Source organism: Melopsittacus undulatus, chromosome 1 (assembly GCF_012275295.1).
Source record: "Melopsittacus undulatus isolate bMelUnd1 chromosome 1, bMelUnd1.mat.Z, whole genome shotgun sequence".
Taxonomy (NCBI): domain Eukaryota; kingdom Metazoa; phylum Chordata; class Aves; order Psittaciformes; family Psittaculidae; genus Melopsittacus; species Melopsittacus undulatus.
The window spans coordinates 102,683,355-102,696,346 of NC_047527.1; the positions used below are offsets into that span (position 1 = coordinate 102,683,355).

At 49.3% G+C, this 12,992-nt stretch overlaps 1 protein-coding gene across 1 annotated transcript; it reads left to right on the plus strand.

The window, feature by feature from the left end:
- The first annotated feature begins 347 nt into the window (after positions 1-347).
- Positions 348-12,780, plus strand: CSRNP1 (cysteine and serine rich nuclear protein 1). The gene is made up of 5 exons (XM_034065750.1): positions 348-490; positions 7,124-7,319; positions 9,635-9,894; positions 10,269-10,565; positions 11,699-12,780. Exons 2-5 carry the CDS (start codon positions 7,148-7,150, stop codon positions 12,680-12,682), a joined length of 1,713 nt encoding a protein of 570 aa, XP_033921641.1. The 5' UTR covers positions 348-490; positions 7,124-7,147; the 3' UTR covers positions 12,683-12,780.
- The last annotated feature ends 212 nt before the right edge of the window (positions 12,781-12,992 follow it).

The window sequence follows — 12,992 nt, forward strand, 5'->3', positions numbered from 1 at the left end:
GGATCTTAGTGAGCTCTGAACCCCTTAAAGCACCCAAACCCGTTTTGGGGTCCACGCTTGCTTGGGCATCCCCATCTCCCCTCAGTCCTCAAACGCATTTTGGAGTCCAAGCTGTTCCCCCCTCCCTATGGGACACCCCCTCATCAGAACCCGCATCCCTTCGTGCCCCCCCCATCCCCACAGCTGTGCCGGGCCGGGCCGGGGCGGGGCGGGGCGGTGCGTGCCGCCGGCCCTGACTCAGCGGCCCCGCCCGCGGGGAGGGGAGGTGCGGTGCGGGGGGGGGGGGGGGGGCGGTCGGTGTCAGCAGCAGCAGGAAGCCGGGCGGGCCGGGCGCGCGCCGGCCCCGCGCCTGTCACCGCCTGCGTCACGGGCCCGGAGTTTTCCACTGACGAAAAAGGGCAGCGCGCGCGGCGCAGCCCCGGCAGCGGCAGAGCGGGAGGCGCCGCCGCTGCAGCCGGACCTGCCGCTCCGGGACCCGCCGCAGCCGGAGGTAGGGCCCTGCCGGGGTGGTGCTGGGGAACGGGGGTGGGAGAAGCGGCTCCCGCTGGGGTCCGGGTACGAGCGGGGCTGGCGCTGACCCGCCGCGGTGCCCGCCGGCCGAGGGTCCGGGTCGGTTACACGGCCGCCGAGCCGTCTGCTGGGCTGCTCCTGCCCCCGGCGATGGGAGCCCCGAGGCACCGGCGCTGGCCGGAGGCTCCCGGGCAGCGGGACTGCGGTCCTGGGGAGGGGGTTCCGCTGCTCGCCGGCCCTCGGCTGTGCTGTGGACACATACAAATCCCTCTGTATTTGTTCGGGTATCGCTGAGTTTGCCCCTTGTCAGATAAGGCTCTGTTCCATCTTTACGGCTGCGGTTCCAATTTTCTGATGTTGAAAGAAAGGCGGCAGGGTAGGAGAAGGGGGAGACCAGCCTTGCCGGCTTGCTCTTCCCCAAATCTGCGCGGCTGGGGATGCTTTCCCGTCGCTACAGCAACACCTACCGACCGACGCACGGATGGACCGACGGGAGGACGGGGAGCGCCCCCCACCCCCCCCCCCCCCCCATCCCCCGAAATAAAAAATCGGGATTTTTTTACAGCGCACCTGAGAAAAGGGGAAAAAACTGGGGAGGGGGGAACCTCCCAAGTTCTTTTAGTATGTGTTTTAATTTTGCCCCTTCCTCCCCCCCTCGGCATCCTTCGGAGTGTCTGTCACCTTCGAGTTACATAATGTCGCTGTAGGAAGAGGCTGACACGCAGGGACAGCCCTTTCCTAAAGCAGCCCTGCCTCACCAATGTCTGTGCTGACAGCGCCTCGGTGGGGTGGGGAGAAAACCCCCACGGCCATCCTCAGACCACAGAGTGTGGCAGTTTGTTACGGGGAACTCGCCAGTAGTTCCTATTTCGTTTTCTTCTTTCTCTTTCTTTCTGTCCCTCCCCCGTGAGAATCTTTTTATTGTTCCTCTGCTGAGCACTTTGCAGATGAGGCCCGTCCAGGTTAGGGGGTTAATTTTGGGGATGGTGCGTTTGTTCTCCGTGCGGTGAGGAGAGAGACTCTGCAGCTCCGGCAAGCCTTTAATAATTCAGCGCAGGAAATGCGTGCGTATATATAGCAGGCAAGGTAATGCACAGCGTGTACCTACAGGAGGACAAATATGGAAACCTGGTGTGAATTATTCATGAGGTGTAATCAAATAGAGGATTTTCCTAGACAAAGCACACTTTGCTGTTTTCATATTTATTACAGCACAATCTGCACCGAGTACATTTGAACCTTGTTTCATTCGGCCCGCGTCAGATAACCTTTAATGTATTTGCTAATATTTCTTATTTACCTTTCAAGCTGTCAGCGAGAAGTAAGGGCTTGCTAGAAAAAAAAATCTGAAGAGCCCTTTTCTTTGTGGCCTTCTGGAAATTAGTAGATGGAGAAAATGCTTCTGATGCTCTTCCCGGGGAAGGCGTTTTGCCTGTTCAGTTTCTGGCAGGAGAATAAACTCGTGGTGCTACGAACTGATTCATACTCCTGCTCCACGGCACGGGGTACTTTGGGCTTTGCTGTTGCATAGTAGGCACAGGCTATTTTTAACTAGAGCAAGGTTATGAAACCTTAGACCCAGCTGGGTGAATATAATCTGGTCTGAACTGGAAAGCACAGCTCGTGTGGCTGGGAACATGAGCGGTACCGTCCCCTGGAGGGTCCCAGTGGGGCGATCCTGGTCAGCGCCGAAGTGTTGTCATTGTGGAGGCTGTCACAGCGGCACTGGGGAAACCACTTAAGTAAATATGCAAAGAATTAAAAGACTTAAATGAATGAGCAATGAATCAGTGTTGATAGCGCAGTGATTATTAAGAAACCTAGAGGCATCACCGGAATCACCACTGTGTTAGACATCAAATATCTGGGATGGCTAACTGGGAAGTTCAGCTCCACACCAGTTTTTGGTGATACTTGCACCAAGGTCGCGTGATCCACAATAAGCAGCGGCGTGTAAATCAGCAGTGACCCCAGACCCCTGCAGGTTTGCTCCACAAGTCGTGTTTGAAGCCGTACCTGGCTAAAATATGCAGTGGTGTTTTTTAAACTAATATTTACTCCTGCTAGACCTGCACAGCCACTGCGGCTCTGGGGGAGGGAGCAGGAGCTGCTCTGACTCATGGCTCAGCAGAGTTGTTAACTCGCTCCTGGCGCCTGAGCCCTCATCCTGGTGTGCTGGGATGAGTCCACCTTGGCTTCCTGGGCTGCAGGCAGACGGCTGTGATTGTAAAGTTGGCAGACCTGCTCAAAAAGTCACTGGAAAATAAATACTTTTAGTGCAGTGCACTGAGGTTTGGGTTTTTTTTTTTTGTTTGTTTGCTTTTTACTCAAATTGATTTGCAGAAGAAAGTTTTCTTTCAATAGCTCATGTGCAGATTTGAGATCCTTCCATTCTTTAGGATGCTCCACTGACAGAAACCCCCAAATTTAAAATCTCCTTGCTTATAGGTGTTCTGCAATACTGTGGGAGTTGTGGCACAAGCAAACAGAGCCACTGGACTTGCTGGGAGAAGTTCCCTTTGTCTTGCTTGCACTGTTGTGTTCGCCTGCCCGGTGCAAATCACATCTACAGCCCCACAGGATAACACTGAAACATCTTCTCTGCATACTTCTGCACAAAGCCTTGATGCCTCTTTGTGAGGTCTCTTACAAATGGACTAACTGGACACTGGAAGCGGTTGTAGTCGCCTTCCTCTGTGCTTGGCTAAACAAATGCCAAACCTTCTTAAGTCTAAATTACTCGAAATATTTACTGTTGAGACGTCGTCCAAGAGGAGGATAGTTAAAACATTAATTCCTCGCATTCCAGTGTATTAGGGCTTTACCCTGCGACTTGCTGAGAGCCAGAAATGGGACTTTGCAGATTTGATTCCCTTCCCCCCAAACTAGACAGCCACCACTTCCCCACTCCCCCCACCCAAACTTTAATGCTTTTTTAAAAAAAAAGAAAGAGGGAGAGAAAAAGAAAGGAATGCACATCTGGGCTAAATATTTGTTAGAAAGTATTCCCAGGATAGTGGGAGTTCTGGTGCCAGAGAGGAATTCCTGCGGGTTTGATCCATTGCATTATGTACTTGTTCCAAAAGCTGTTTTCAGTAAAATAGATGAGTAAGAAGTCTTAGCCAAGAACAGAATGTCTTTTTTGGCAACTGAAAGGAAGATAGGATTATTTTATTTCAGGTTATGTAAAAAAAAAAAAAAAGAGAAGGTGGTAAAATCCTGCACTCATTGGTGCCTGCTGAGATTTGCAATGGTGAGCACAGATACATAGATTATATACCTTTTTTTCCATGCTGCTGTACACATTTTGAGGACTTCTTTATAAGATGTCAGTGTAAGTTTAAGATTGCTTGCAGCATTACTGCAATTAAAATATCCTCCCTGTATCTGAACTTGCCTCTGGGTTTTTTTGGCTGAGTGGCCGGTGGTTTCAGTGACATGGCAATGTCCAAATCACTGCTGTGGATTCTGAATTCTGCCCCCAAGTGCTGGGGTTAGAAGGGGAAGAGAGGATCATCTTTGCCTTGAGAGCAAACCCCCTGTCTGGAGGATGCTTTGGGGGCGGGTGCAAGTAGACACCAATGGGTGCAGCCCCGCTACATGCTACATCGTTTATAGCTCCTTGGAAAGATTTGAAAATTCAACCTGGAAAACGTCACACCCATAAATCAACAAAGAGGGGGAAGGCTTTCTGGGGGAAAATTAATGTGTTTTGGCTGGTGGGCATCAGGTTCACCAGTTTTTTCCCATTGAGAATCATGTTTGCACGACACCTACTTTGCATTAACAAAACAATAGGTGTTTTGAATAAGACAGCATGCCAAAGGTGGTTTTTTCCATGCATTTGGCTTATTCTCATAGATGGGAAAGGCACACGCCTCCTTTCATCCTTCTGCCAGACATAGCGAATCAGGGATGATGGTGCAATTTTATTTCTTGTTTTAAAATATACTATCTCATGCACAGCTTGCCTTGGCTCTGGCTCAGGGTTTATGTTAATTTGGTTAGGTCACTGGGGGAAAACGCTTTGGGTTTTTTCTTGCTATGTGGTTTGGAGGGGAGGGCAGTTGTGGCTCCTGACAGGCCATTGCAGGAGACCTGAGTGTCAGGACTGTATTGCTCTGCAGCGTTGTGGTGTCCACCTTCTCGCTTCTCTGGCAGTCCTGCAGACCACGTAAATCTCTGTAGAAATAGATGCTTGAGTTAGCCCCATTTCAGCAGCATGATCTTGGCTGCTCCACCACCCTCCAGTGTCTCCTGTAAGGCTTGGATGTGGTCAACGTTACATCTTCTAGGGCATTTGCCACTGTACATGTGTCTTATGGGCTTTTTGGGAAGCCTGTTTCTCCTTCCCTTGGCTAGACAGTGGCATCCTTCACTGGCAACTTTGGAGGTGAGGTGTGGTTTGGAGCAGCGAGCAGTCGCTTTGTGGCATGAGCTGATGCTCTTTCAAGCCATGTGCATGATTCCTTTGTAAAGATTTTGTCCCTTCTGGGTGCATGATGGGGTCAGCTGGGATGAGCAAACCTCTGGCTGCAGTTCAGGCTTTGGTTTGGACCCCTGCCGTGGATTTGGAGGGCTTCTTTGCTCTGGTGGTTTCTTAAAGCAAATGTAAAACAGAGCAGAGTTTGTAAATGCAGCCAGGTAGCTGGTTTGGGTATTGTGGCTGCCTGTGAGCTCTGCTTTGCTCACAGGGTGCAGGCAGAAAAGGGGTTAACCCAGGTGTCAGGTAGGACATGTGCTGCTGGGGCTGGAGGGTGGCCAAATCCACTTCTCCCATCTTTTGGATTAAGGCCAAAAACCCAGCAACCCGTCTCTGGCAGAACCACATACAGCTGTGGGACTGCCAGGGAAGAGGAAGGACTCAGAGGATCACCTCTTCTCAGCCCACAGGTTCAGGGGGCTATAGTGGATGCACTGGCTCCAGAGATGTGCATTGCAGGGAATGATCAACTTCTTCAGGCTGGTGCTACTTCACCCAAGGATTTTTTTGACCTTTTAGGGGACTATTGTCTCCTGGGAAGCTGTTGGTAAACATAATTAATGAGGGCTGGCACAGGGCTTTGAAGGCACAGTGTGTGCTCCCATCCGGCTACATGTTACTGTGCGACCCTATCGAGATACTGAGGATCCCATGGTTGGGAGGTTTTGAAGCTGGTGCGGTTTCTGCACCGCCTGCTCAGGGCTGTCAGGAGGGTGGGGTTAATGTTTTGTTGGGTTTTTGGGGTTTGGGGTTGTTCTTTTTCAGCGACTGAAATTAACTTCAGACATGCAAAAGAGGGTGAGAAAGTGCTACAGTTAGAAAGAAGAAATTTGGCTGGTGGAGGAGTTTTGGCTGGCAGGAGAGGATGGGGACTGGGTGTTTGGCACCCCTGTATCTGCATTGTCCCTGGGATGAATGTGCCTATCCCCATGTCATCTGAATTTTAGGGGTGCTTTAGGGTTTGTGTATTGCCTATGGTTTTATTGGTGAGGTGGCTGCTAGCGTCCCATGTCACAGGGGCTCTCCCTTCTTGCTGGAGGAGGTTTTTGGGCTAGGGCTGCATCTCTCCCACTGTGGTTGTGCCTTACAGCCTGGTGGGATAGAGTCAAAGTAAGTTGCTCGTCCAGCAGCAGCCTGAGTCTCAGCTGTGGGTATAGCTTCAAAATAAGCTAGCAGTGATTTATGCTGAAGCAGGAGCATCTGGTGCACTGTTGCCAGCATCTAAAAGGAGAAATAGTCCATTACCTAGGCAAGAACATCCCAGGTTAGGTGGGCTCTGTTATCGGTTAGCCCATTGTAGGCAAAGTGTGCAGCTTTTGTGTAATTTTAAGATACAAAACCCCCACAAACTTTATAAAAGCAAAGGTTAAAGATGCAACAAAGTTTTTTGTTGTTTGGTGTTTTCTTTTTTTTCGTTGGGTTGGTTGTGGGTTTTTTTCCCCTTTTTCTTTAAGATGAACAGGGAAAAAGCATGCAGGAAATTTAGGAATCTAGGCAAGTACAGAGCTCCTTTGTTTTTAATTAGCTGCGTTGTTTTTAATTGCTACTATGCTTGATACATAACCCAGCCTAAACAAGAATAGCTTATTGAATGGAGGACTGACTATGAAAGACACTAAGAGGAGAAGAGCTGTTCTTCACAGTTGATATATTTGTATTTCAGTGCTTCATTTAATAAGTCTGTTTCCCCAGGGGGCTGTAGCAAGTAAATCATGCCAACAGATTGTTCTCTGCAAACTGGCTTATTTTTGTAATTAGCAAAACGTTAAAGCTGTAACTGCATAGAAAGCGATCTGGGTGAGGATTTAACATAAAAGAATTAGTAAGCACAACGTAATACTTACTCTTTGATAACATTTGTGTTGATTGAATTGGTTTCTGGACAATTTGTTGTGTGCAATAGTAATTTTTTTTTCTGCAGCATCATAAAAAGGGAGCGAGGTTCAGCAGGTGTGCACAGCAAGGGTAGCAAGGTATAGTTTTCCTAGGGAGCACGTTTTGGGAATCACCCCTGCATGGCCAGGTAGATCCGGTGTAGAACCCTTGCTGGGAGTTAAAGCCATCTTGCTCATCACCAGAAACTGCCAGTATTTCCCTTGCTTTAGTTTGTGTTTCTCCTTTGTTTTCCAGTTATATGAAAAGTACGGCGTCACCATGAGCGGGGTATTGAAAAGGAAGTATGAAGAGCTGGGGGATGACAGTACCTACTGCTCCTCCTCCTCCTGCTCCCCCCTCTCCTCTTCAGCATCATCAGGCTGGGAGACAGATGAGGAGAGCTCCCGTGGAGAGCCCAAGCCTAGCTCTGCCTTAACGCCCAGCTTCACCCGTGAGTATCTCCATCAGCCACTTTCCTGGGATCAGAATTTCCTCTGTTTTTTTTTTGTAGCAGGATGGTGGGTTATCACCATGCAAAGACCCTGTTGGAGTACACCTTTAGGAGTGGAAGCAGCCAGCTCCCTGTCATTACACCAGTTTATCTTGGTTATGTAATGGGCCAGCATCCTCAGGGTAGTCTTCCTTAGCCCTTCCTCCCAGCATTTATCATTCTTTACAATGCTTTTGCTGAAGTCCAAATTTCCAGGAATATAAACCCAAGGACCTGGGTGTGCAGAGGCATGCAGGTGCCTCCAAGCCAGTGCTGTGGACCAATCCCACCATGCCTTAATCCTCTGTTAAGCTATTCCATAGCCAGAACCCAAACAGACAGCAAAGGCCCATAACGCTGTTTTTAAAAAATGATTAACCAGTGGTGCAATTACCATTTCAGAACTCATTTCCTACGTAAGTTGGGTACTTTGCCAAAGAACATGACACGTTTGACATTGCCTCCGCTGTTGGTACAGATAAATGCTATTTTGTTTTCCCAGCAATATCAGTTTTGAGAGCTTTTAGGAAAGCACACAGAAGGCAAGGTCATAAAATTCTTTATCTGCCATGTGAAGGGAAAAACAAAAGATACAATAGGGGAACATCTTCACAGAGAAGAAATAGTCCAACCTAGTAAATTATGCTGAACACCCACTGTATATAGCAGTTAAGGTCCACTTAGCAGACATACACAAACACACAGCGGTCTGAAAAGGCTTTAGAAGTCTTGTAATAATAAAGAGTCTCATTCTTGCTTGTCTTCCCAGGTTTTGTGACAAAACAATGAACTTTTTGTATTCTCTGGCTCAATTGGAAAAGGGTCAGGAATGGGAAAACAATTTCGGAGGAGGGGTGCAGGGACAGAGAAGCAAATGCCAAAGTGCAGCAGCTCAGCTGATGATCGCGGTGGTTAACGTGCCTTTTGATAAAGAGCTAATGTTTTAGAAGATTGAGTCAAGGTTATTATGAAAATGCAATACACAGTGCAAAGATACCATCAAAGTGACTGCAGGGAGCAGTGTGAAACCCCCAGCTCTTCAGCAGAAGCTGCTGATGCAGCTGGGTGAACACTTGGGTTTTTTTAATGTGAAACTGAAATGCTGTATGTTTGGCAAGCGAGACTTGTGAAACATGGGTGCAGCTAACTGTCCGGTCTTGCACTTTCCCAGCCTTCAGGGCCAGCCAAACCAGCTGAGCCCATAGGGTTTTCAGCATCCCTTTTGGTTAGCTCCCCACATACGACTGCCAGCGACTCTGCCACCCAGAGAGGGCTCAGATCCAGCTCTGCAGGAGTCACCAATCCTTTCTGGCTTTTATGCAACCAAGGCATCTATGCATCAGGAGAGAATAGGACCGAAAAACCGCACCAGTGAATTTCTGCATAGCTGCTCTTGTCCCTGACATGCTCATGCAGCAGAAAAGGCAGCTCTATAACCTACCACCATGTTTCACTTTGCTTTCCATGGCCAGCTATATTTGTGGAACCTCATTGACTCTGAAACTGCCCTGGTTAATTAGTCCTGCTTCATCTGCTACGTTTGCATGTGCAAATGTGCAGAACCAGGTATCTCTGGAGAGGCTCCGCTTTAAATGATGTGTAGCGTGTTTCAGCAGTTTAAGATAAACCAGAGTCATGTATTGCCATGTTTACCCTGGGATCACCTGCATAAAGATTAACATCTTTGCAGCTGCTATTAAATGAGTCTCTTGAGAATAAACTATAGATTCATAGTTCCTCCCAGTGGATGGTGAAAGGAAGTACCAGAAGAATAGACGTTTTGGCTATTTTCTGCCCTGCCACAAGAGCTGGAGCCATGCAGCACTGGAGTGTCAGTGTTTTGGCAGGCAGGAGCTTCTTGAATGTGGGGCAGGGTGCTTGAGGTTAAAGCAAGACAGTCATGTAGGATAGTTTGTTACTTGTTTGTTATACTCTGCTGCATGTGAAGAATAAGCAAATGTATGTTTCCTGGAGGAAGTCAGGCAAGAAGGAGAAGCAGAAACTGGTTCCTAGGGTGAATCTGATCGGTGATGCCAATGCACATCAGGATTTGGCTTAGTTTCCTCTCCAGCCTCATCCAACCTTAGGATCTAACATTTCAAAAACACCAGAAGCCATCAAGCGATGTTGTAACCTTGTCCCATCGTGTCTCTGTTGAGAGAGTAATTGCACATCCTGCCTGTTTGTAATACTTACAGACTGTTTGTAGTATTTCTATCCTGCCTGCGGCATGGCAGTACTGACTTTGTGCTGTTTCTTTCTTCCCCCATTTTTAGCCACATCTATCCTGAAGAAATCCAAGCGACTGAAGAAGAACAATGTGGAGTTTGACCGGGTCACTGTGTTTTACTTCCCACGCTGCCAGGGGTTCACAAGCGTGCCTAGTCGTGGGGGCTGTACCCTGGGGATGGTGAGCAAACACAGCTCCTCCCGGCAGTTCACGCTAGCAGAGTTTTCAAAGGAACAGGAAAACGTTCGTCGGGTGAAACTGGAAGAGAAATTAAAAGAGGAGAAGTTGGAGGCATTGAAATGGAAAGTGAGTATAGGAGCATGGGGCTGGGTTGATGAGGAGCTGGTGGATGTCATTAGTTAATGGCCAGTCTTTTGTAGGAGACTCTCTGAGACCTGAGGGCATTAGTTCTTAACCCTGTTTGGGTCCCAGAAAAACACAGACTCCTGTGTGGGATTTTCAGCTCAGTTCTCCACCTTTGAAAAGTGATGGAAAAGACCCTGAACTCTACATGTCAGGTGTCTGTCAAGTCTTTGGGGGCTCTGACACAGATGTTGGTCCTGTCATCCACCAGCATGGGGGGGGAGATACTTCCTTTGTTGTTTCTCCTGACCTGGGGGTGTTGATGGCTCTTTGTCCCAACACATCTCTAATGCTTTGCCTATTTTTTTTGCCCTTAGCTAACCATGAATGGCACGAAGGAGTCAGAGGAGGCCAACCAGCTCACTATTGAAGACATCTCTGATGATGACATCGACGTCAGCAACGTGGACTTGGAGGACGGCTTCTTCCTCCAGCCCTACCCTGCCAAGAAGAGACGTGCACTGCTGAAAGCCGTGGGGGTGAAGAAGATCGACAAGGAGGAGAAGCGGGAGCTGCACAACATCCGCTTGTCCCGGGAGGACTGCGGCTGCGACTGCCGGGAGGTCTGCGACCCAGAGACCTGCAGCTGCAGCTTGGCAGGCATCAAATGTCAGGTACTGCCCTCACCTCTGGGCATGGGGGAAAAGCTGTGGCTCTAGCTGACGTCTGCCTTGTAGCAGGAAGGGTTTGAGCAAGCAGGATACATTTAGGACAGCCTGTAAAATACAACTGTTCCCATCTGTGCTCAGAGCAAAGCAGGCAAGAAATGCCCTCGGAGATGCTTCCCAGGCTGCAAAGCAGACGCTGCTCAGAAGCATCTGATTCCCAAATCACACGTGCAGCAATCCCCATGCTGCTGCTGCAGCCATGGAGATGTGCCCAAGCCTGCAGTGCGAATGCACCCACCCATTCTCCCCCCACAATAATTGTACCTGCTTGGTCTCCTGTTGGAGATTGGCCACGTGGGAATGCCTTTGCAAATGAAAGCTTCTTGCTCCTCACTCGAGGCTGTGATTTCTCCTCCTCCCCCTGCTTTTATTTTTAGTTTTATTTCCCTTGGTGTGTCACAACTCCCAGCGTGTGCAGGCAAACGTGGGAGTGCCAGCTGAGTGTCAGCCCACAGCTAGCTGTGCAGACCACCTCTATTCCATTAGCTTATTATTCATGTTATTTGTTACGGGTGCCTGCCCAGCTGTGCCTGGGGAGCCATATCTTGTATTCAGGGTGCCTCTGGCTCCCTTGGTGCTGTGGTTGCAGGCTGTGGCTGGCGTAGAGTGGCTGTGCACAGGCAGGTGGGTGCACACAGGGGTGCACACGGGTGCTCCATGAGTAGGACACAGCCCCCCTCTAGCGGCTGCTGCTAACAGGGACATAAAGGTGCTGCAGATGCCTGTTGGGCAATTTGTCCTTATCTCGGCAAGTGGCAGAACTGCATGATACGGATCACGTATTAAATGCCATGATTCAATATAGAAAAAACTCACGTTTGCCCCTTTATGTCTTCTTTCGGAACATTATATGTTGGTTTTTTGAAATCTTTTAACTTCAGTTTTACAGAAGCCCAACTTTTTTATGATAACCCTTCAAAAGAACAGGATGCCTTTTTTATTTATTTTTGGTTTTGTAGCCTGCTTTTAAAACCCTCAGCTGTTACATGGTTCCTCAAGGTGGGTGAGTTGTGGGTGGTTTCAATTCTGTGTTGCCAGGTTTGGTCCTAACCCTCTACCTCTGCTTCTCCCTGTGCCAGATGGATCACACCTCCTTCCCCTGTGGCTGCACCAAGGATGGCTGCGGCAATACTGAGGGCAGGATCGAGTTCAACCAGGCCCGTGTGCAGACCCACTTCATCCACACCATCATGAAGCTGGAGCTGGAGAAGCAGCAGCAGAGCAGTGAGAAGGTGGCAGAGGCTGAGCCCCCCTTTCGGGAACGGCTCCCACAGTTGGGATGTTCAACAGGGAAGGGCTCTTTGGAGGAGCGTGCAGTGCCACTTGCACCCGCCTTCCAGTTCAGCCCTGACCTGGAGGCCTTGGGGGAGAACAGTTGCAGCAGTGACATGACAGACTCCTCCATTTCCTCCCACCCCAGTGAGGACCTGGAGGAGCCCTACGAGAGCCTCCCCTCCGACAAATCCCAGTCAGATGTGGATGACGATGGCTTGGCACGCATCCTCCACTTCAATGACTCAGATGCTGAGGAAGAGGGTGGTCATGGTCATGATGACCTGAGCTGCTTCCACCCCACCGATTTCTTCATTGAGGACCATGGCGATGAGCCTAAGCCTGTGTCTGGCCACTTGTCCCACCTCTCCGAGTGCCTGGATGAGAATGCCAACCAGGACGGTGGTGGTTTGTTGGAGGATGCTGCTCATGCACGGTGCGATGGACTGTCCTGCTGCACCTCATCCCCGGGTGAGCCCTGCTCCAAGAGCTATGCTGACCTTAGCCTTTCCTCTGACTCCTTGGATTTCTTCCAGTCCTTCTCAGACTATAACTTGGGACCCCTTTACAACTCCTTAAAGGAGTACGAGAACCTTGATAACTTCTCAGCGTTACAGTTTCAGTTGCCTAATTTTCCAGGTTTCCCACAAGCTGGAGACCAGGGCTCCTGTTTCTTGGAGTCCCTTATCGGTTTGTCTGAATCCGTCCCCGAAACCCCAGCCCCTTTCACAGACAATCAACTTTTGGAGGATGCCATCAAGTCATCGCTGATGGAGACGGTGAAAGTGTAAAATGCCCGTGTGGCTTGAGCAGCAAGGAACAGCCTGAAGGAAAATCGAAGCGGGCAAACTTGCACCAAAAGGATGATGTGTTACTCAAAAGTAAGGAGGAAAAAAACAAACAGAAAAGGACTTTCTAAGCAAACAAACTATTTTTGGTCTTTGTAGAACGTGGACATTTTGACATACTGCAGCTACAATCAGTTCTCTCACTGTTTGTGCAAATATTTCTAAACTTTCATGATGGGGTGGGGTGGGGAGGGAGGGAAAAGGACTTTCACGTACGAGTTTCCTTGTGTTTTGTATGAAAAGACCTGTTGAG

Coding starts and splice junctions, on each gene's coding strand:
- CSRNP1 (XM_034065750.1), top strand. CDS start 7,148: ATGAGCGGGGTATTGAAAAGGAAGTATGAAGAGCTGGGGGATGACAGT. Junction 9,895..10,268: donor TGGAGGCATTGAAATGGAAA/GTGAGTATAGGA, acceptor TTTTGCCCTTAG/CTAACCATGAATGGCACGAA. Junction 10,566..11,698: donor TGGCAGGCATCAAATGTCAG/GTACTGCCCTCA, acceptor TCCCTGTGCCAG/ATGGATCACACCTCCTTCCC.